Source organism: Lithobates pipiens, unplaced genomic scaffold, assembly GCF_037356315.1.
Source record: "Lithobates pipiens isolate NorthernLeopardFrog02 unplaced genomic scaffold, aLitPip1_a1.2 Scaffold_8, whole genome shotgun sequence".
NCBI lineage: Eukaryota > Metazoa > Chordata > Amphibia > Anura > Ranidae > Lithobates > Lithobates pipiens.
Window position 1 is genome coordinate 687,319,500 of NW_027507903.1, and position 25,157 is coordinate 687,344,656.

At 48.1% G+C, this 25,157-nt stretch overlaps 1 protein-coding gene across 4 annotated transcripts in view; it reads right to left on the bottom strand.

The window, feature by feature from the left end:
• The window catches only part of LOC143963525 (NACHT, LRR and PYD domains-containing protein 3-like), a 165,410-nt gene that overhangs the window by 99,561 nt on the left and 40,692 nt on the right, over positions 1 to 25,157 (bottom strand). For all 4 annotated transcript variants that reach the window (XM_077473199.1, XM_077473200.1, XM_077473197.1 and 1 more), the window contains exon 3: positions 5,631 to 5,933. In XM_077473199.1, coding sequence (XP_077329325.1) covers positions 5,631 to 5,933 — 303 coding nt within the window. The remainder of the gene's footprint in view (positions 1 to 5,630; positions 5,934 to 25,157) is intronic.

The window sequence follows — 25,157 nt, forward strand, 5'->3', positions numbered from 1 at the left end:
AATTTACCTATTCTCTCAGAGAGCACTATACCTAAGTATTTGATGCCTGTAGAGCTCCAAGTATAAGGGAAGGATCTCTGCAGTCTGGATTTAGTTCCACCATCTATCCCCAGTCCTAGTATCTGAGATTTCCCTTCGTTTACCTTATAATATGAAACCTTATTGAACAGCGTTAAAGATTCATGTGCCTCAGCCAGGGAAGTCTCCACATTAGTTAGCATCAATATCACATCGTCAGCGAACAAGCTGATACTATGACTATCTGCCCCAACTCCGAAACCCGTTATACGTGGATGGGATCTAATATGGATTGCCAGAGGTTCCATCAGTAGATTAAATATCAATGGAGAGAGAGGGCACCCCTGCCGCGTTCCATTTGAAATAGAAAACGGGGAGGACATAACGCCTGATACAAAAACTCTCGCCGATGGTTTAGAGTATAATGCTTTAATAGCCGTGTCAATGCCGCCCACAAATCCAAAGGCCCTCAGAACCTCACCGAGATATTGCCAATGAATTCGGTCAAAGGCCTTCTCCGCGTCTAGAGACAGAAGCAGAGAAGGCCTCCCCTCCGCCTCGGCCAGATGAATTAAGTTAATAAGTCTACGGGTCGCATCTGAGGCCTGTCTATTTTTTGTAAAGCCCGTCTGGTCAGGATGAATGATCGAAGGTAGTATATCCACCATCCGAGCGGCGATTATTTTGGCATATAGCTTCAAATCGCTGTTGAGTAAGGAGATTGGTCTAAAATTTTGCGGAGATATCGGATCCTTCCCCGGCTTAGGCAAGGCTATGATCAAAGCTTCCAGCATCTCTGGCGGGAAAGAAGCAGAGGCAGCAGCTTTATTGAAAATTGTGGTAAGGTGTGGGGTAAGAGCGTTTTTAAACAGTTTATAGTATTCCCCGCTAAAGCCGTCCGGTCCAGGGGATTTATTAGGTGGTAGGGAATTAATTGCTGACTGAATTTCAGCATCAGTAAATGGGACATTGAGCACATCCACTTGCTCCTGGGTAAGACGTGGGATTGGGAGTCGGGCAAGAAAGTCCACAATGTGTTCTTGATTTGGCTGGTAGGTCGAGGGGTCGTCTTTAAGGTTATATAGTGCACTATAATAGGAACTAAAGGCGTCCGCTATTTTCTTAGGGTGAGTTTCTTTTGTGTTAGAGGTAGAGTGGAAGATAAATGGGATTTTAGATTTATACCTGTGGCCCTTGATTTTATGGGCCAGGAGTTTACCACCCTTATTGTCAGAGGTGTAAAATGTCATTGTCCTACGTTTGCTGTATTTCTCAAAGTTTTCGAGTAGCAGTACCCTCAGATCGTGTCTATGCTGAGCTAATTTTTGGGAAATAAGGACTGTCGGTTTAGCTTTATTAAGCGACTCCAGTTTCTCAATGGCTGACAATAAGCTTGTAATTTTGCTTTGCCTCTGCCTCTTTAGCCTCGCTCCCATTTGGATACAAATTCCCCTCATATACGCCTTATGGGCGTTCCATAACACAAAAGGATCTGTAACAGAATCAACATTATCAATGAAAAAATCAGTCAGATGTTTCCGGAGGACCCTCCTGGACTCCTCTCTCTGAAGCACATAGGTGTTGATTCTCCAGAGCGGGCTCGCATTAACTGTTGCCGAGCCCGCCATGGATAGCACCACCGGTGCATGATCAGACCAAGTTATTGGCTTGATGTCCACCGAAGAGGTCTGCAATAGAGACTGCTGATCAACTAAGAACAGGTCTATCCTGGAATACACCTGGTGTGGAGGGGAAAAGTAGGTATAGTCCCGCTCATTTGCGTGCAGGCATCTCCAAGCGTCATATAGGCCGTGTTGATGTATAGCGGGTTGCATAGCCTGACGCAGCCGCGTGGACTGAGATGTAGAATCCGAAGCCGGGTCCGGGGTTAAATTAAAGTCTCCACACATAAGCAGCCTTCCCCTTTGGAGTTTCCGTACTCTTCGCATCAAGCTGTTAAAAAACCTCACCTGGTGGTTGTTAGGGGAGTATACGTTTACAATCGTGTAGGTAGTTAAGTTCACATCACAGATTAGTATCAAGAATCTGCCATGGGGATCACTAATAGCTTTGTGCAATTGAAAAGCCACAGAGTCTCTGATAGCCGTTAGGACCCCTTTTCGTTTGGTATTCGCGTTAGCTGTGAATATGTGCGGAATTTTTTTGTGTAAGCATTTGGGAGCTTTAGCAGTCACGAAGTGAGTCTCCTGGGCACATACAATATCGCATTTGTGCGATTCCGCTTCTCTCCAGAGCGAGTGACGCTTCACGGGGTGGTTGAGCCCCTTAGTGTTGATAGATAATATATTTAGAGCCATAGAGGGGTTGGATGCAAGGGATGCTGAAAAGTGTGCTGAGCAGCCCCCCCGCAAAAGGGCTCTCCTCCCCATGAGGGGCCCAATTCCCCCTCAAGCAAGCCACCAGGGTTGTCAGGTAAACAGTACTCACTTTTGGGAGAAGGGCTGATCCGGTCCTGGAGCTGTGAAGGTTCTGTGATTCTGGCTATGAAGCAACCTAGGATGTCCATTTCGGCCCTCATCCTCCATTTGATAAGTAGGTAACGGTTGGCAATTGGTACAGCATCCAAAAAAAAGAAAAAAAACAACAAGAGAATGTAACAGAAGAAATGAAAAAAGATCATTAGTTAGTGAACGGGTTAGCAACGGCCGCTCTATAGATTCTAGAGCAGGTCAAACAAAAAATAGCCGTGAGCAGCGGGTGCTGAAAAGGTAACTGGGGAAAAAAGTTCAGCCTGAGGCTCCTCAAGAACAGAGAACATGGGGACCCAAATTTAGAGGGATACATCCGTCCCGTCTCACGAGTGCGATTTGGCGTTCTTTGAGGTGACGGTTTTCCAATCCTGAGCAACCATTTTTGGGGCAGAAGACATTGCTGCACTGATTTCCAAGTCTGAAAGTATACCCCACTCTCGTAAGAGGGTGATGCCAGCTTCCAACGAAGTAATGTGGTGTGTGCGATTATCCTTGGTCACAGTCAATTTCGTAGGGAATCCCCATTTGTATACTATCTTATGGTTTCTCAAAGCTTTGGTAATGGTATTTAGGTTCCTTCTCTTCTGAAGAGTGTATTGCGAAAGGTCTGTGAAAAACTGCAAGTGCTGAAGTTGTGGCGGAATACGTTCTTTTTGACGCATGGCTGCCATAAGGTCCTCTTTCACATGGAAGAAGTGTAGCCGTAAAAGTACATCTCTCGGTACCTGATCAGATAAGTGAGTCGGTTTGGGAAGACGATGAATCCGATCGATCGTCACGTCAAGATCCGACGCCTCTGGAAGTATTTGTTTAAACACCGTCACCACGTGCGTGTAAAGGTCGGCCTGTACGATCGTTTCGGGGATACCCCTGATTTTGATATTATTTCTTCGTGACCTATCTTCGAGGTCCGCTAATTTCTCCTTTAGCCTCTCCACCTCCCCTTCCCTCTCCTCATGGGCATCAACCAGATCGTTTATAGTCCCAGCATATTCTCCCATCTTAGTTTCTATGTGATCCACTCTAACTCCAATAGCATTAAGATCTTTATGAAACCCGTGCATACAGGCTGCCATATCCGACTGGATGGTGCTGCGGAGCGATAACAACATGTCTTTCAGGACAGTATCAACCACCGGTTGATTTTGAGTGGGATAGGATTCAATGGGTTCTGGTAGCTCCCGGGTGTCATCCCCTGAGTCTGCGGATGGGCTGCCCTCTTCGCTCAATCCGCTGCCATCCAGCTTGGGTTTTGATTTAACCGGGCTGCTAGTAGAAGGGGAGGAAGGGTAGGATTGCTGGCCATTGGTGGGGGACTGTTTATGTCGCCGATTACCTGCTGCTGTGTCCCTCGTGCGCGGCGATGCTCTCTGCGGAGAGTAGGCCCGGGCGCCATCTTGGGCCTCCCTGTCAGGGAGTCTAGTGTAAAAGTCCGTGAGCCGTTGCGGTTTTCCCGCACCTCGGCGCTTGCCGGGCATGGTCCCAGAGGGTAGGGAAGGTCTTCCGCCGTCGGGATATGCTTCCAAAGGGCACGGATGGAATCGATTTTAGCCGCTTAGATCCCCAGTCTCCGGAGCTCCGGGATTATGCGACCATCCGGAACTCGCGTCAGGCCACGCCCCCGAAACAGACGGCTTTTACTGACATAAAACAAGTCCTTTCTAGTTCATCAGTACTAGCCTTACCAACCAATGACAAACCTTTCCAACAAACAGTAGACTCAAGGGAAGGTCACATGACATCAGTACTTACACAGTCACATGGCGGGCACCAGAGGCCGATTGCTTACTACTCTAAAAAATTGTGGTGTAGTGGGTGGCACAGTGGTGTAGTGGGTAGAACTCTCACCTAGCAGTAAAAAGGGTCGCTGGTTCGAATCCCAACCACAACACTACCTGCCTGGAGTTTGCATGTTCTCCCAGTGCCTGCATGGGTTTCCTCCAGGTACTCTGGTTTCCTCCCACACTCCAAAGACATGCTGGGAGGTTAATTGGCTTCTGTCCAAAATTGGCCCTAGTATATGAATGGGGACCTTGGATTGTGGCTCCCTTAGGGTAGGGACCAATGTGAGTGTGCAATGTACAGGGGTAGGGGGTAGACACTCACTCAGGCTGAACTGGATGGACTGGTGTCTTTATTCAACCTTACTAACTATGAAGGTACCACATGCAGTGTCTGTTATCCTGTTACAACAAAAGATATCACATTTGAACCCAGTACGACACCTTTCCTGTATGACAATACTCTTGACACAACCTCACTTAACAATACAGAGGTGTACTACATTAAACCCATCCACACTACTACCACTTCCTACTGATGGTCATAAAACATGACTGCACTGCTGCCATCACTGAAAAGGTACTGCCACAAAGTGATCTGAAAGATGTACCATTATCTAACCCTGACATGACACTTTTTGTTGATGGTTCTAGTAAGAAAAATCCAGATGGCACAAATGCAGCTGGATATGTAGTAGTGACACAGGATGAGATTTTGGAAGCTGGGCCACTACCAAATATTATTTAACACAAGTTGTAGAACTTGTAGCACTGACAAGAGCATGCATACTATCAGAAGGAAAATCCGGAACCATGTACACTGACAGTCAATATGCCTTTTTAACAGTACATGTTTTTGCACAACAAAGGAAAAACAGGGGGATGGTCACCTCCAGTGGTAAACCAATTTCCCACACGGACTTCATTCTAGAATTCCTAGATGCAATACAGTTACCAAAAGAGCTTGTAATCTGCAAATGTCAAGCACACACAAAATATACAGACCCCATCATAAAGGGAAATAAAAGGGCAGGTGAGGCAGCCAAAATAACGGCACAAGAAACACAAATAATGACAGAACGAGAAATCCATAGAGATAGATCATACAGTCCTTACTGATATGCAGCAGTATTGACACATGGAGTAACTCATGTGTCAAACGGGGGGTGACTGAGATGTTTATTTAAGGTATGTACAGCCTATGGCTTCACTAACTACTAAAAAAAAAACTTTTTGCTCTCAATGCATTATATGTTCAAGATACAATGCTCAGGGAGACATAAGACCACAGAAAAGGAAGGAAATTGGTAGGAAATGGACATTATAGATGGCAACTCACCATGTTGTGCTCTCCTCTCCTGGAGGTCATCTGCAGGTCCCATCAGACTGATCAGTGTAAAGACATGAATGGTGACATCCAGAGCCTCTTCTTCTCCATATGTGTCTATCAGGAGGTTCTTGGTGGTGATCCAGTCTGCATTTTCTAGTCTTCCTCGGGGGATGGGCTGTGTATCCCCATAGGAGAAATCAGACAATTTGTTCCTAAATCTCTTAAAGTCACATTCTATTAGATCCTGAAGAGAATATATGAGAAGATCCCCGGGGGTATGTGGGGACTTTCCTGGGACACCAGGAGCCGACCCTGCAGAGAGAACAATCAGCAACCATAAACATTCATCCTGATTGGATGATTTCCGATAAATGACAGCAGATATAGTGCCTTGAAAATGTATTTATACCCCTTGAAATTTTCCACATTTTGTCATGTTACATCCAAAAATGTAAATGTGTTTTATTGGGATTTTATGTGATAGACCAACACAAAGTGGCACATAATTGTGAAGTGGAAGGAAAATGATAAATGATATAAATATGTGAAAAGTGTGGGGGCATTTGTATTACGCTGAGTCAATACTTTGTATAACCACTTTTCACTGCAATGACAGCTGCAAGTCTTGCCACAAATTTTCAATGTGATTTAGGTCTGGACTGTGACTGAACCATTCTAACACATGGATATGCTTTGATCTAAACCATTCCATTGTAGCCCTGGCTGTATATTTAGGGTCATTGTTCTGCTGGAAGGTGAACCTCCTCCCCGGTCTTAACTCTAAGCCCTTGTACACACGGAAGGAGATTCCGACGGAATGTGTCCGAGCAGACCGTTTTGTCGGATATTCCGACTGTGTGTGGTCTACATCGGGCTGCGATACTCCGACGGACCAAGTTTTCCAACTTGTTGGTAAAATTTTCAGACAAAATGCTCCGATCGGACATACTCCGATCATGTGTAGAGAATTCTGATCGGACAAAGTGCTACGCATGCTCAGATCAAATTCCTACACCAAAGCTATTGGCTACTAGCGTGAACGTAGTCCCGTCATAATGAAATAACGTCATCACGTCGGATTTTCCGACAACTTTGTCCGACCATGTGTATACAACAGTTTCGGACAAAATCCATCGGACAAAATCCGATGGATTTGGTTGTCGGAATCTCCGACCGTGTGTATAAGGGCTAACAGGTTTTCTTCTAAGATTGCCCTGTATTTGTCTCCATCCATCTTTCCATAAACTCTGACCAGTAGGGATGAGCCGAACACCCCCGGTTCGGTTCGCACCAGAACATTCGAACGGACCGAAAATTTGTGCGAACTTTAGAACCCCATTGAAGTCTATGGGACTCAAACATTCGAAATTAAAAGTGCTAATTATAATGGCTAATATGCAAGATATTGTCCTAAAAAGGGTTTGGGACCTGGCTCCTGCCCCAGGGGACATGGGTCAATGCCTAAAATTATTTTAAAAACTGATGTTTTTTCGGGAGCACTGATTTTAATGACGATTAAAGTGAAAAAAAGTGAAATATTCTTTTAAATATCGTGCCTGGGGGGTGTCTATAGTATGCCTGTGAAGTGCCACGTGTTTCCCGTGTTTAGAACAGTCCCTGCACAAAATGACATTTAACAGAAAAAAAGTCATTTAAAACTGCTTGCGGTTTTAATATAATATCTGGTTCCAGCAACATGGATGAAAATCATTGAGAAAAATTGCAGGGGTAGCCCCCCTGCCCATTACCAGCCCATTTGGGTCTTGTACGGATATTAAGGGTAACCCCGTACTCATATTAAAAAAAGGAAAGACGTGTGGCCCCCAGGCCCTATATACTCAGAACAGCAGTATACAGGCGGTGCAAACAAGACAGGGACTGTGTAGGTTTGTTGTGCTAAGTAGAATTTGTTTGTAATTTTGAACTGGTACATTTTTAAAGTGTAGCTCCAGTCAAAAAAACGATTTTTAAGCTTTTTGGAAAACATAGGGAAGGGTTATCACCCCTGTATAATTTGTTTTGCCGTCCGTCTTTTTTCATCTCACTTCCTGTTGTCTCCTTCCGTTTGAAAGTAGGAGATGTTTGTAAGTTGGATGTTTGAAAGTAGGGGCCTGCCCTATATGCTCTGCAGAAATGGCGGAACAAGGTGTTAAGCCCTCAAAGTGACTCTTGGTGGGTGCTGGAGCGCCCTGCTGTGAACAGTTATATCAAGAATTGTAATTACATGCCATTGTTGAACAGTGGTAGAAAAATTGACCTTTGGTGGTTGTGGTGCTGGTGCCACAACACTATAAGTCCTCACCGTTACTCTGGGTGGGCACAGGAAGGGGCCCTCCTGTGAAATATTATATCAAGAATTGTAATTACATGTCCCTGTTAAACAGGTGCTGAAAAATTGGGCTTTAGGCACTGCTTGCTGGTGCCACGACACTGCAACCTCTCCCAGATACTCTAGTTGGAGTGCAGGAGTGAGCCCTGCTGCAAAGCATTGCATCAAAAATTGTATTACATGCAACTGTGTCAGGGCTGGCTTAGCCCTTCCTCCTCTGGGCTGGCCGCTCAGCTGTCGGCTAATTGCCAGATCTCTTCTCTCTCCACTGTTACCAGCTGTTTCCGATGATGCTCGTCTGGCCTGCCTATTTAAAGTCTCCAAGCTCATTTCTCCATTGCCTTCACATTTGGTCACATCACTAGGAACCATCTCCTGCTGTTGTTTCAAGACTGGCTTGCTACATCCCTCCTGGCTTCCTTCCTGCTTGCAGTTGCTCACCTTGGATCCCTGACATCTGGACTGGCTGATTACCCGATCTGGTTAATGAACTTTGGACTGGCTGACTACCCGATCTGGCTACTGGACCCTGGCTTGCTTGACTACGCTTTTTCCTATTTACCTTTTTATTTTTATTAATAAACTAGTGCGATTTGATTTTACTTCTGTCTGTTTCATGGTTCCTGACAGTACGTGAAGGCCATGAATTCAGAAGATACAGTCAATCCACTTGTTGGTAATATTTTTTCCAGATCGGATGAGCAAGATCACTGCATGGATCAGTTTGCCATAGCTTAACAAACGCTCCTGAATCGCACGGCTCACCTGGAATCCCCCACGGTGGCTGCTCCGGTACAACCTGAGTCGCAGGCCGTCCCTGCTGCTGCGCCAGTCTCTGTGCAGGCACCCGCCTCGAGTATTACCTCTATAAGAGGTATGTCTGGTTCTACTCCGCTTCCCCAGGGATTTGGGGGCGATCCAGTTCAATGCAGAGGGTTTCTCAATCAGGTTGAGATATACTTCAAATGCTGCCCCAGGCATTTCCCACGGACAGAAGCAAAGTAGCTTTTGTGATATCTTTGCTTTCTGAGAGAGCCTTGGCCTGGGCTAACCCTCTATGGGAGACGCAAAAACCTGTTGTCTTAAATTACCCTCAGTTTGTGGTCTCCTTTAAAAGGGTTTTTGACGTTGCCGCACGCTCTGCTTCTGCCAAGTGCCTCATGTCCATCAAACAGAGTACGAGAACTGTTGCCGACTACGCTATTGAATTCCGTACTCTGGCAGCAGAGGTTGCTTAGAACAATGAGGCCCTCCTGGCTGCTTTTTCTCATGGTCTCTCGGATTCCATCAAGGATGAGATAGCAGCCCGAGATATACCCACTGAGCTAGAGAGCTTGATCTCGTTTGCCATCCTCATTGACTCCAGACTCAGGCCGCGTACACACGGGCGGACTGTTCGCCCAACCTTGTCCGCTGAACAGTGTTTGGGCGGACAGTCCGCCCGTGTGTGGGCTTTCAGCGGACAGTTTCAGCGGACAGTTGGACGGACAAAGTCTTTCGGAAATTCCGAAAAACTGTCCGCTGAAACTGTGTTTGAGCGAACAGTCCGCCCGTGTGTGGGCCTGTCCGCTGTACTTTCGAAATGAGCGGACTGTTCCCGCTCGGAAAGTCCGCCCATTTCGAGCGCGTGTACAGGTAGGCGGAGCCCGCGAAGGAGACGTCGCGGGCTCCGCCGCCTGGAATGGGCTTAAAGGGGAACCCCAACGCCGAAAAAAATCGGCGTGGGGGTTCCCCCCAAGTCCACACCAGACCCTTGTCCGAGCACGCTACCCGGCCGGCCAGGAAAGGGGGGCGAGCGAGCGCGCCCCCCCTCCTGAGCCGTACCAGGCCGCGTGCCCTCAACATGGGGGGGGTGCCTTGGGGAAGGGGGGGGCCGCGCGGCCCCCCCACCCCAAAGCACCTTGTCCCCATGTTGATGAGGACAAGGGCCTCTTCCCGACAACCCTGGCCGTTGGTTGTCGGGGTCTGCGGGCGGGGGGCTTATCGGAATCCGGGAGCCCCCTTTAAGAAGGGGGCCCCCGGATACCGGCCCCCCACCCTATGTGAATGAGTATGGGGTACAATGTACCCCTACCCATTCACCTGTGAAATAAAGTACAAATAAAAACACAACACAGGGGGAAAAAATATTTTATTGCACAGCCGGGGGTCTTCCGTCTTCGGGGGTCTTCTCGCCGGACTCCTCCGCTATGTGTGTGTAGCTCTTTTGCCAGCGGAGGAGTCCGGCTTTCTTCCTCCCCGCCGCCGGCCTCTTCTCCCGACTTCGGGGGTCTTGTCCCCCTCTTCGGTTCTTCTGCCGGGCCACCGCGCCTGGTCCGGTGGCCCGGTCTTCTGTCGCCGTCTTCCGTTCTTCTGTCGCCGCCTTCGGTTCTTCTGCCGGGCCACCGCGCCTTCTTGTAGCTCTTTTACAGGCGGTGGCCCGGTCTTCTGTCGCCGTCGCCGCCTTCCGTTCGTGTTCTTCTTCTTGTTCTTCTCCAGGCGATGTTGACACGTCGCTCCCTCCGGCCGGAATGCCAGAGCCGCCCTGCGCTGTGACTTATATAGTGACAATGGGGCGGGGTCACATGGTATATGTCACATGGGTTGATGTCACATGGTGACCCCGCCCCCTTACGATGTCATAGTCCCCATGTGACATCAACCCATGTGACCAACCCATGTGACATATACCATGTGACCCCGCCCCATTGTCACTATATAAGTCACAGCGCAGGGCGGCTCTGGCATTCCGGCCGGAGGGAGCGACGTGTCAACATCGCCTGGAGAAGAACAAGAAGAAGAACACGAACGGAAGGCGGCGACGGCGACAGAAGACCGGGCCACCGCCTGTAAAAGAGCTACAAGAAGGCGCGGTGGCCTGGCAGAAGAACCGAAGGCGGCGACAGAAGAACGGAAGACGGCGACAGAAGACCGGGCCACCGGACCAGGCGCGGTGGCCCGGCAGAAGAACCGAAGAGGGGGACAAGACCCCCGAAGTCGGGAGAAGAGGCCGGCGGCGGGGAGGAAGAAAGCCGGACTCCTCCGCTGGCAAAAGAGCTACACACACATAGCGGAGGAGTCCGGCGAGAAGACCCCCGAAGACGGAAGACCCCCGGCTGTGCAATAAAATATTTTTTCCCCCTGTGTTGTGTTTTTATTTGTACTTTATTTCACAGGTGAATGGGTAGGGGTACATTGTACCCCATACTCATTCACATAGGGTGGGGGGCCGGTATCCGGGGGCCCCCTTCTTAAAGGGGGCTCCCGGATTCCGATAAGCCCCCCGCCCGCAGACCCCGACAACCAACGGCCAGGGTTGTCGGGAAGAGGCCCTTGTCCTCATCAACATGGGGACAAGGTGCTTTGGGGTGGGGGGGCCGCGCGGCCCCCCCCTTCCCCAAGGCACCCCCCCATGTTGAGGGCACGCGGCCTGGTACGGCTCAGGAGGGGGGGCGCGCTCGCTCGCCCCCCTTTCCTGGCCGGCCGGGTAGCGTGCTCGGACAAGGGTCTGGTGTGGACTTGGGGGGAACCCCCACGCCGATTTTTTTCGGCGTTGGGGTTCCCCTTTAAGCCCATTCCAGGCGGCGGAGCCCGCGACGTCTCCTTCGCGGGCCCCGCCTACCTGTACACGCGCTCGAAATGGGCGGACTTGCCTCCGCCTTACGTGGGCGAGTCCGTTCATTTCAAAAGTTGAGCGAACTGTTTGCCCAACCTTGTTCGTCAAACAGTCCGCTCGTGTGTGGGCAAGTCCGCTCATGCAAATTTTGAGCGGACTGTTTGACAAACTGTTTGCCGAACAAGGTTGGGCGAACAGTCCGCGCGTGTGTACGCGGCCTCAGAGAAAGACTTTCTCTTAAGGAGCACTTGCGGAAGCCTCCTGTTCATTTGCCTTCGAGCTTTGTAGTCCCACCCATGCCTCCCTCACCTCCCATGCCTCCTGGTACCGAGTTGGTCAATGAAGATGAACCCATGCACCTGGGTTTCACGGGTCTCTCTGTCATGGACAGACCTTAGGTGGCGTTGTTTCGTCCCCAGTTAACCAGAAGGATAAGCCCCTAGTTTTGGTCACCCTTTGTTAGGCTGAGTCGTCCATCGAGATACAGACTCTAATCGACTCTGCGGCTGCAAGCCTGTTCATTGATGCCGCTTTTGTTTCGCAACACTCAATTCCGCTGAAGTTGCGTGACACTCCACTTGCCATTGAGGCTCTTGATGGGAGACCTTTACAGCCTGCCCATGTGACTCATGAGACGGTTCCGTTGTCCATGGCCGTAGGGGCTCTTCACCATGAGATAATCCAATTCCAAGTTATTTCCTCACCCAGATCTCCGCTGGTTATTGGCTATCCTTGGTTACAGAGGCACAACCCCTCTTTTGATTGGCTCCATGCTGAGGTTCTCTCCTGGTCACCACAATGCAGTAAGACATGCTTCCTGAAGGTATCCAAGGTCCTGTGCACTGCTTCACTCCCCTCCCTGCCGGAGGAGTACCGCGATTTTGGCCCTTATGATTGCGCAATTGACCTTCAACCTGGTGCCATACCTCCTCATGGCCGGGTTTACCCTTTGTCGGTCTTGGAGGATAAGGCCATGGAGGAGTATGTTGCTGACACACTTTCTAGAGGTTTCACCCGCAAATCCTCGTCTCCTGCTGGTGCTGGTTTCTTCTTTGTGAAAAAGAAGAGCGGTGAACTGAGACCTTGTATAGATTATAGGGGTCTCAATTGTATCACGATTAAGAATGCCTATCCAATTCCATTGATTGCTGAGTTATTTGACCACCTCAAGGGAGCAACGGTTTTCACGAAGCTTGACCTGAGAGGGGCATACAATCTTGTGCGCATTAAGGAGGGCGACGAGTGGAAGACTGTGTTTAATACCAGAACAGGCCATTATGAATACTTGGTAATGGCCTTTGTAATGCCCCAGCAGTTTTCCAGGAATTTATTAATGATGTCCTCTGAGATTTGTTGCAATTGTGTGTGGTGGTTTCTCTCTATGATATCCTCATATTTTCCAAGTCCCTGGAGAGCCCCCACACAGATGTCTGTTGTGTACTTCAGAAACTAAGAGAGAACAATCTCTATTGTAAACTGGAGAAGTGCGAGTTCCATTGTGAACAGGTTACATTCCTGGGCTATGTCATTTCCACTGCTGGTTTTTCAATGGACCCAGAGAAACTTTCTGCAGTCCTACAGTGGCCTCGACCCATGGGTTTACGTCCTCTGCAGCTTTTCCTGGGCTTTGCCAATTACTATCGGAAGTTTATTCGTAACTTCTCGTCTCTGGTCAAGCCTCTGACTGATATGACCAGAAAGGACGGTAACCCACAGAGTTGGTTTCGGAGTCCATTAAGGCCTTTGAGACTCTCAAGGCTGCCTTTGTTTCTGCTCCTGTGTTGGTACATCCTTTTATCCTAGAAGTTGATGCTTCTGAGACTGGAGTTTGCGCCCTTCTGTCCCAACGTCTTAACTCTGAGAGCTCTATGCATCCGTGTGGCTACTTTTCCAAGAAATTGTCACCCGCTGAGTGCAATTATGAGATTGGTGACAGAGAGCTGTTGGCGATCATTTTAGCCCTGAAAGAATGGAGACATCTCCTTGAAGGTACCACTGTGCCCATTCTTATTCTTACTGACCATAAGAATCTTACATTCTTGTCTGAGGCTAAGCGACTCTCTCCCAGAAGGGCACGATGGGCTCTTTTCTTGTTGAGCTTTAATTACATTGTCTCATTCTTCGGTACTAAGAATGTAAGGGCTGATGCCTTGTCACAACAATTTTCCTCCACTTCCAAGTCGGAGTCGGTTCCGGTTCCTATGATTCCTCCTGATCGTATCTTGGCTACGGTTCGCACCAGTCTTACTTCTCCTTTGGGTGACAAAATTCTTGCTGCTCAGGTCCATGCTCCTCCTGATAAACCTTGTGACCGCTGCTTTGTCCCAGAGAGTCTCCGTACTGCAGTGCTCCAGACTTATCATTCTCCCAAGGCAGCTGGCCATCCTGGGAAGAATCAACTCATTTGGGCCATCTCCCAACAATTCTGGTGGCCTAGTCTACGGGCTGATGTTACTGCTTTCGTAGCTGCCTGTCCCATGTGTGCTCAGAGTAAGACTCCATGACACCTTCCAGTGGGCCTCCTACAACCCATACCCAATGGAGAGAGGCCCTGGACTCACCTGTCTATGGATTTCATTGTGGAATTGCCCAACTCCCAAGGAAACACTGTTATCCTTATGGTGGTTGACCGGTTCTCAAAGATGTGTCATTGTATTCCACTTAAGAAGTTGCCCACCTCTAAGGAACTGGCTTCCATTTTTGCTCAGGAGATCTTTAGCTTAAATGGGCTACCCAAGGTGATTGTCTTGGATAGGGGCAGTCAGTTTGTCTCTTGGTTCTGGCGAGCCTTTTGTGCACAGTTGGGAATCCAGCTTGTGTTCTCTTCTGCGTATCACCCGCAGAATGAGCCATCAGTCCTTGGAGCAATTCCTACATTGCTATATCTCTGACCATCATAACAACTGGTCTGACCTATTACCTTGGGCAGAGTTTGCTCACAACAGTGCCTTGAATTCTGCCTCCCGATTGTCTCCATTTATGGCGAATTATGGTTTCCAACCTTCCATGTTGCCTGACTTGTTTGTTCCACAGAGTATTCCTGCAATAGAGGAGCATCTCTGTGGTCTTCATTCCACTTGGGTACAAGTCCAGGAGGCTTTGCGTCATCCTAATGATAGGTACAGACTCCATGCTGACCGCAGACGCCTGCCAGCGCCTTCCTACCAGGTTGGGGACAGGGTCTGGCTGTCATCTCACAACCTCCGGCTTTGTGTTCCCTCACTGAAGTTTGCACTTCGGTTTATTGGGCCATTCCGTATCCTTCGCAGGATTAACCCAGTAGCTTACGCGTTGGAACTTCCACCTAGTATGCGCATCTCAAATGTGTTTCAGGTCTCCTTATTGAAACCGTTAGTCTGTAACCAATTTACCACCTCGGTGCCACGTCCTCACCCTATTCAGGTTGAGAACCATGAGGAGTATGAGGTACAATCCATTGTTGACTCCCATAGGTTCTGTGGGCGCATACAGTACCTGGTGCATTGGAAGGGGTATGGTCCAGAGGAACGCTCATCCTCGGACATACATGCCCCTGTCCTCCTCCGTGAGTTCCATAGACTTTTTCCCCACAAGCCCAGTGGCCCTCTGAGGGAGAAGGGTCATTGGGGGGGGGGGGTACTGTCAGGGCTGCCTTAGCCCTTCCTCCTCTTGGCTGGCCACTCAGCTGTCGGCTAATTGCCAGATCTCTTCTCTCTCCACTGTTAAAAGCTCTTTCCGATGATGCTCGTCTGGCCTGCCTATTTAAAGTCTCCAAGCTCATTTCTCCATTGCCTTCATGTTTGGTCACATCACTAGGAACCATCTCCTGCTGTTGTTTCAAGACTGGCTTGCTACATCCCTCCTGGCTTCCTTCCTGCTTGCAGTTGCTCACCTTGGATCCCGACATCTGGATTGGCTGATTACCTGATCTGGTTTATGAACTGGCTGACTACCCGATCTGGCTACTGGACTCTGGCTTGCTTGTCTACGCTTTTTCTATTTACCTTTTTATTTTTATTAATAAACAGTGTGATTTGATTGTACTTCTGTCTCTGTCTGTTTCATGGTTCCTGACACCCTGTTAAACAGGGGCTGAAAAATTGGGCCTATACACTGCAACCTCTCTCATATACTCTAGTTGTAGTGCAGGAATGAGCCCTCCTGCGAAGCATTGCATCAAAAATTGTAATTACACGCCCCTGTTAAACAGGGGCTGAAAAATTGGGCTGGTGGCATCACCCAGAACCAAAAATGTTCTTCCAAGATATCAGCGGAGGAGGAAGAGGATAGACAGTCAACATAACAGGACAGTCACTCAGCATAGGCAGTCTTGAAGGGATGTGATATTTATAAAAAAATGATTCGGGGGGGCGTGGCCTGGCACCGTACCAAGATGGACGCGTAGTTCACTAGCTCCCGTCCACACGGCCCTGCAAATTGAACTACCAGCTTGGAAACCGTCCACGGGACCCTAAATTATGGAACGACAGGAGGATAAATCACCGGGGGCACGATCGCGCTCTCCGGCGGAGCTGGACACACACTCAGCCCGGCAAATCCCTGACATTTTCAGAGCGCGGCCCAGAGGCAGCTCGCAGGCCTCCACAGCAGCGCCCTCGCGTACTCACCGCTCGCACAGCAGAAGCCCGCACCGTGACAGAGGAGATCCGATGCCCCGAGAACCGCAGGCAATCAGCATCGAAGACCTCAGGTCAGTTGCAGCGGATATTAAATCCACCCTAGCTGCGGCGATAGCGGATCTCAAAGACGATATCCACTCCATATCTATTAGAGTGGAAGAAGTGGAGATTACACAGGCCCGCCATGATGTCTCTCTCTGCCAGGTCCAGCAGTTAACTGAGTCCCACGCCGTACATCTGCGGGAGATTAACCGCCACATGGAGGACCTGGACAACAGAGGGAGACGTCGGAACTTAAGGGTAAGAGGTATCCCGGAGTCCATAGATCCCAGTACTCTCTCCCAAACTGTGTCTACCATCTTTAATGATATTCTTGACAGACCTGCGGAAACACCAATTGTGTTTGAAAGATTGCACAGAGCTCTGAGACCAAGAAACAGAGAAGCAGACCCCCCACAAGATATTGTGTGCTGCCTTGTAGAGTTCCCGCTTAAAGAGGAGATACTCCGCAAAGCCAGAACCAGGAACCAAATATTATTTGAAGGAGCCAATATCAAAATCTTTCAAGATCTTTCGAGCATCACGCTGCAACGCAGAAGGGAACTCAGACCACTCCTAGACGTTCTGCGAGACAGATCAATACAATACAGATGGAAATTTCCCTTCTGTCTGTCGGTGACTCACCAAGGTCGCACGGCAAATTTACGGGTACCAGAGGATCTAGACCATTTCTGCACCGCCATCGACATACCCCTTGTAAGCTTACCTGATTGGTATAGCGATTTCAAGCTTCACTCATCCATCAGATCCTCATCGATGGAAGGCTTAGAGGAAGCGGGAAATTTCAGCATTGGTAGGCGCCGCCGACAAGTTCCAGCTCCCTCCTTACCACATCCACACCCAAGGGAAAGGGATATGCTGAGGAATGGCAGTCCAACAGCATCTCCGGCCCATCGAAGAGCACGGATCAACTGATTGCTCTGTTCGCATACCTGCCTGATGCCTTGTTACACCGAATCCGTATTGACCTCACAGTCCGAGCTAGTTCCTGTTAACTTAATGTTCCTCAGACTGTGCACCTGACTATGATCTCGCTTTATGTGAACAACACCTACATCCACCTGAGAAGCAAGCCGAAGATTGAGACTCAAATGTCATTTCTGCCTCTCTCCATCTCATACCACAGGTGTGAGACCCCTCTACACGCACTCTCTTGAAACTAGTTGAAAACCCCCAGATCGAGTGTCCCTTTTCTACGAACGCCCACGAGAGAAGAAGCTCAGCTAAACATAGAACATGTGGAGAAGATCGGCGGCGGTTGCATGTCTGACAGAATAGCTACACCTGACTCTTTGTGCGGGCAAGTATGAGAGACATTATGATAGAATCCTCTCCCTCTCAGTGGACTTTCATGTCTTTTTGGGGGGGAGGGAGATGGGAGCATTTATGCAAATTATTATTTATTTTTTTTTTGTTCTTTTTGCACTTTATCTGTTCCCCAATTCAGGAAGCTGATACTCTCCCACAGTACTAATGTTTTACTTCATGATGCATGATATGATGTATTTTACATCTGGTTCTACAATTTGGGCTCATTAGGAGGGAAGCTTCTCGCATTAGGACTAATATCCTCAGATCAAACCTAAGCCCAACTATATTGTGTCTTGGCCCACTACCGAGCAGAGATTAGTACCCCTTATCACAACAGATTTTTCCACAACAATGGGGAGGAATGAGGGGGAGATAGGTTACTTTTGTGCGAGAGACGGTTCCCCCTATGACCGGGGGAATACCGATGAGAAGCTTCCCTCTTCACCCTAACACACACTACATATGGGGAATAATAGGTCAGAGAGGGGGGGAGAGAATTATGTTATATATAATTTTTTTCTGTTGTATTGTTGCTCTCTATGATTTCCCGAGTCGCATACACAGGTGTACTTCGTTGAATTTCTTTTAACCATTTATATATGGTCTGGCATGTTGTTCGGGCCTGTGAGGTCCTAGTTCCTTTGTTTATTATGTACGTCCTTAGGATCTGATGCATAAACTATTGACTTCACCTAATGTTCCTCTTTAAGTCAACTTATTCATTTCTCTTTGCATAATACATGTTGTAATGAGACCTTTTACTGTTTACAACACCCAATGCCCGTTAACATTGACGGACTCTACCGCTCAGGTCTTTCCCAAACCCCTATTTACTTTATTTTATCCTTTGTACTCTCCACACGAGCCCGTGGGAATATGTCCCAATTGAAAATAGGCTCACCCTATCCTCTGTGCGCTAGTTGTCACAAACCTCCTGTCATAAGCCCAACCAATTCCAAGCCAAGCAGCTTTCTGGCCAATATTGGACAAAAGAGCAAGTTCACCTTGTGCTACCTTGCTTACCACCCCCACACGACTGACGCAGGTAGTCGCGGTCGACCGCTCCGGTTACCAAACCTGTGAAATAGAGGGACGACTGGCTCGCCCCTACATCCGGTACATTCCACAACCCCTATCACACCTATTACCCCCGCCTTCGAGACACTTCTCCCCCCTTTTTTCTCTTCCCCCTCTCTCTCTGCTCCCCTACACACTTATCCCTTGTCTGTTCTTTCCTCTACCTCCCGGGGTTTTTTACGGCCTCTAGTATCCCCACTTCTTTTTCTGTTTGTTCACTGGTTAACCATCTCGGCCACCATGCCTTTCCCGTACTCACCGAACAAAAACATCTCCCTGAAAATAATCTCATTGAACGCCAAAGGGCTAAATACCCCTGAAAAGCGATCTCATATATTGACTAATATGAAATCTATGAAAGCAGACGTCATTTTCCTTCAGGAAACTCACTTCCGGCAGAATTCCATTCCTAAATTACATAACCATGATTTCCCACACAGCTTTCATGCAACTTCCCCCATCTCCAAGACTAAAGGTGTTTCCATTCTAGTATCTAAAAAAGTATCTATCCAGATTTCAGACACTCTTGTAGACACAGAAGGAAGATTTCTCTTCCTGAAGGGGACCATCAATGGTAGGCGTGTAACTCTAGCAAATATTTATAGTCCCAATTCCTCTCAAGTGAAGTTCTTTCGGGAAACTATCAATCAATTGTCCTCCTTCCAAGAGGGTCTCCTGATTTTTGGAGGAGACATGAACATCCCTCTGGAACCAATTTTAGATACCTCCTCGGGTACATCTTCTCTCCCCTACAGGGCTATTAAACAGATTAGAAAGTGTCTCCACGAACTCTTGCTCCACGACACTTGGAGAGCACTTTACCCCCAAGACAAGGACTATACCTTTTATTCTATACCACATAAAAAATATTCACGCATCAACTGTATCTTTGTCCAACAACAATCTCTTAACTACCTACACTCGGCCACAATCGAACCTATGACCTGCTCTGACCACCATCCTGTGACAGCAACACTAGTGTTCCCTGACGAACATTTCAACAAACGCATATGGAGATTAGATGCTAGCATTTTATCGGACCAAACCAAAACCTCAGACATTAGGGAATGCCTGACAAATTACTTTCAAGAAAATGACACGCCTGATGTCTCTCATTTAACGCAATGGGAAGCCCACAAAAGCGTAATAAGGGGTAAGATTATCTCTATAGCTTCTGCGATCAGAAAGGAAAAAGCTGCCAGGTTAGCGACCTTATTCGCCAGGCTGAAATCTTTAGAAGCTACCCATAAACGTACACTAGCTCTAAATACACATGTAGAACTTTTAGAGATACGCGCCCTCATTAAGGAAGACTTAGACCTCAAACTGAAAAGGAAATTTATTCTCACGAAGAAACTTTTCTATGAATTTGGCAACAAAACTGGACACTTGTTAGCTCAGGCTCTCCGCACGAAAAAGGCAAAACACACAATCCACATGCTCCACTCCCCAACGGGCAAACCCATCGTGAAAACTCAAGACATTGCACGGGAATTTGAACAATATTACAAATCACTTTATAATCTTGACCTCACCAACCCTAATAACCCCCCCTCTCAATGGAAATCAGACAAACTGCGTTCACTTCTTGAAAACCCATCCCTGAAAAAGATTCGCCCAGATATTGCTGACACCTTAAACGCTCCACTCTCCCCTTCCGAATGGAAACAGGCAGTGCATCAGCTCAAGCCAGCAAAAAGCCCAGGCCCAGATGGCCTCACTGCAGTTTATTATAAAACTTTTGCGGACACTCTACAAAACCCCTTTCTAAAGGCCTTTAATTCAACCGCCACTTCTAGATCACTCCCCACAGGGCTCTTAGAAGCCCACATAGCAGTAATCCCGAAACCAGATAAAGATCCCACTAACCCGGGCAATTACAGACCAATTTCATTACTGAACGTGGACTTAAAGATCTTTTCCAAAATTCTGGCAAATAGACTGTTACCTCTGATTCAAGATCTCATCTCCGTAGACCAAGTAGGTTTTGTCCCTGGGCGCGAAGCCAGGGACAACACAATTAAAGCCCTCAATCTGCACCACCTCATGACTCAGTCAGGCCAAAAGGGATTCTTCTTGTCCCTCGACGCAGAAAAGGCGTTTGACAGAGTGTCATGGGAATATATGGAAGCTGTGCTCTGTACACTAGGCATAGGCCCTAACATGCTTAACTTCATCCTGGCATTGTACTCTAACCCAACGGCCAGAGTTAAAGTCAATGGCACTCTGTCAGACGCCTTTCCCATACGCAACGGCACACGACAAGGGTGCCCTTTATCCCCTATACTTTTTTTCTTAACACTAGAACCCTTCCTTGAACAACTGAAGAATAACCAAAACATCAGAGGAATCCATACACCACACAAAGAATTCAAATACGCCGCCTTCGCGGATGACATCTTACTTTTCTTGTCTGAACCCATAACCACTCTCCCAAACCTCCTAGCTGAATTCCAATCCTTTCAATCAATTTCAAACCTAAAGATTAACTTCTCAAAGTCTTATGCTCTCAACATCTCCCTAACGCAGGACACACTTCAGCAATGTGAGAGTAACTTTCCGTTCCATTGGCGATCCGATCATATAACATATCTCGGTATCCAAATCCCCTCCAAACTATCCGAACTGTATGCTAAGAACCATTTGCGCCTTTTAAGCAAGCTGATCCTGGATCTTCGAACGTGGAGCAAGCCGATATTCTCATGGTTCGGCAGGGCGGCCATCCTTAAAATGAACGCCCTGCCGAGACTTCTCTACATCTTACAAGCTGTCCCTATTCATCTTCCATCAACCTTCTTTAAGACTTATAAATCGGTATGCTCCAGATTTCTTTGGAACGGTCGGAGACCCAGGATTAGCTTCCAGTTTCTCACGCGCCCCAAAACTATGGGTGGAATCGGCCTACCGGACATATCCAACTACTGCTACGCAGTACACCTATCTCGTATCGCCGACTGGAACCTACACTCATCCTCTAAAGACTGGGTCGCCCTAGAATCATCCCTCTCACCCATCCCTCTAGCCTCCATCCCCTGGATTGATCCGAAAAGAATTCCCTTGCCTATAACACGTCATCCAATAATTGGTCCAACTCTACATTATTTTCAACACATTTGCAAACGGTCTCGTATATCGTCTATCCCCAGTCCACTAACAACAATTAAACTAAATCCAGATTTTCCCCCAGGCTTATCCACTTGCTTCTTAGCCCCAGACTGGACACCAGCTCAAACCAGGGCGGGTAACTTCTTCTTGGGAGGTAAATTACAAACTGCCATGGACATTGCAGCAAATCTTGAGAAGCCCCCCCTTCCCCAGTGGCCCTATATTCAAATTTCCCACTTCCTTCATGTGTTGAATAAAAACCAGGATTGCTCCCGGGATCAAACACCCTTTGAAAAACTTTGCTCCCAACAATCCCCACAATGACACTTGATAGCCTACACACATGCACTCCTCTTTGACCAAACGAACCCAAGGGACTATATTGCTTGTAGACGCTGGGAGGAGGACCTGAACCTTACGTTGACAGACGAACAATGGAGTAAAATCTTTCTAACTACCCATAAGGGCACTTTGAATGTTAGTTCTCAGGAGAACAATTATAAATTGCAAACCAGGTGGTACCACACACCAGCGAAACTGAGCAAAATATACCCAAACAAGCAAGATAGATGCTGGAGATGTCTCTCCGACACAGGATCATTCCTGCACATTTGGTGGTCCTGCCCGCTGTTGGTCCCCTTCTGGACAGAGGTCTGTAAAATCACTACTCAGGTTACTACTTACGCTATTGAACCTTCTCCCGCTCAATGCTTATTGCACCTTTCCCCAGGATCACATAGCACATACCACAAATCTTTAGCTATGTTTATGCTAAACGCAGCCAAACAATGTATCCCAACCAAATGGAATTCTAGCCAGGCTCCCACGATCAAAGAATGGTTCTACAGAGTCAATAATGCAGCAGCGATGGAAGAGCTAATACACATCGCTCGCGACACACCCTCGAAATTCAGTTCGAAGTGGGCCTGTTGGATCCACTTCAAATCTACCCCGACATACACTAACATCCTCAATGGACAATCTTGAACCCTGATTTGATAGAAGACACCAAAGATGCTTTGCATTATCTATGATACTAGAACACGTAACCACCCCCTCTAGACAATATGTACTACTTAATACAACCCCGGGAGGCATATTCAAGTCAACCTATCTCCCTTTCCTTTCTTTCCCCTAAATGTCCTCCCCCTCTCTCGCCTTCTCTAGCCCCCCTATCCATACTCTCCCACCCTCATTACTTTTATTTTTCATATTTCCTTTCTTTTTTATTTCTTCCTCTTTCTATTTTTTCTGTAGTTTTTCTGTCGACTGCACTCTTCCAAGCATTTGACACCTGGTTTCTCTACGTCCACCAGTCCCCCTAGTCATTGTCGTACATATGAACCAGGAGTTCCAGATAGGACATACAGTAATCTTGGTCCGGGCCCACACCAACCTTGGTGGAATCACTTTATTCTTTTCCGAAAGCTACAGATAACTTATCCCTCACAATAAGCCATGTTCGGATCAAGGGGTGTCTCGCATTTGTTTGTGAGCATATCTGAATACAAACTCATTGATTCAGCAATACATTGCTAAGTCAACACCATCTACCAAATTTTTCCCCACTACAGTTCCCTAGACCGAGCTTTATCTCTTAATAACTACATTTGCTCTTGGCCCTGGCTAAGCAAAACTCAACAGTTTGGGATGAATATGGCTCTGTGGAAACGGTTTTCTTTTTCTTTCTGTTGTTACATTGTCTTGTTTTCACTTCGTTCTTCTCTAACGATGTCCCATTGAAAACATTTGGAAGAGATAAATCTGTACTCATGTTTGTTCTACTGTACTTGCATAAACTTTAATAAAACTTTCTTTAAAAAAAAAAAAAAAAATGATTCGGTTACATCAGCTTCAGGTGCTTGGTAGCTGTGGGTGATCCAAGACTGATTCATCTTGATGAAGGTCAGTCGATCAACCGAGTCGGTGGACAGGCGCACCCTCTGATCGGTAACAAATCCACCAGCAGCACTGAAGGTGCGTTCCAAAAGAACGCTGGATGCAGGACAGGCCAGTAGCTCAATTGCATACTGTGCAAGCTCAGGCCAGTGATCCATCCTCAAGACCCAGTAAGCCAGAGGATTTTCGGTGAGAAAGGTGTCCAAGTCTGACCTTGCCCCTAGGTATTCCTGCACCGTGTAAATCAGACACTCGCGATGGTTGTTGGAACCGGTCATACCTTGGGGCTGCGGACTAAAAAATTGTCTGAACGCATCTGTCAGACGGCCACCTTCTCCACCGCTCCTTATGACCGATGCCTCAGCAACGTGTTGTCCAGGACCAGGAGTTTGTAACCTTCCAGTCTCTGGGAACGCGTTGCACAGACCTTTCTGCAAGGCCTCCTGGAGATGTCTCATCCTCTGCGATGGCAAGATAAGGTCAGCAACCTTACACATGTACTGTGGATCAAGGAGAATGGCCAGCCAGTAATGGTCCCTCTCCTTGATCCGAAGAATACAAGGATTCTTCCGCAGGCTTTGCAGAATCAGGGAGGCCATGCAGCGTAGGTTAGCTGAGGCATTCGGTCCGGAGTCCTCTGGGTCACTAAGGACAACATGATCCGCAGCTACCTCCTCCCAGCCACGTACAAGTCCACGGGTTTCTTGGGACTGTAAATCATCCCTACAAGACTGCCGCTGCTGATGCTGAGTGCCAGCCTCCACCTTCATGCTGACAGAATCCTCCTCCTCCTCTTCCTGTGTGATGGGTGGGACAACAGGAACACTGTCTGGATAAAGGGGACTTTGAGAGGCAAGGAAGTCCTCCTCTTCCTTCCTCTGTTTTGCCTCGAGTGCCCTGTCCATTATTCCACATTGCGTATGCTCCAACAGGTGGACAAGAGGTACAGTGTCACTGATGCATGCACTCTCATTGCTCACCATCCTTGTGGCCTACTCAAACGGTGACAGGACAGTGCATGCATCCCTGATCATGCCCCACTGGCGTGGTGAGAAAAAAACGAGCTCCACTGACCCTGTCCTGGTGCCGTAGTTGCACAGGTACTCATTGATGACCCTCTGCTGCATGTGCAGCCGCTGCAGCATGGCCAACGTTGAGTTCCACCTGGTGGGCATGTCACATATAAGGCGGTTCTTGGGCAGGTTCAACTCCTTTTGGAGCTCAGCCAGCCGAGCACAGGCATTAAATGATCGGCGGAAATGCACACAGACTTTCCTGGCCTGGTTCAGGACATCCTGTAAGCCCAGGTACCTGCCCAAGAACCGCTGCACCACCAGGTAAAAAACGTGAGCCACACAGGGTACATGGGTCAGTTGTCCCTGTCGGAGGGCCGAGAGGAGGTTGGTGCCATTGTCGCAAACCACCAATCCTGGCTTAAGCTGGCGTGGCGTCAACCACCTCTCGGCCTGCCCCTGCGGAGCTGACAAAATACCTGCCCCAGTGTGGCTCCTGTCCCCCAAACAAACCAGCGCAATCACGGC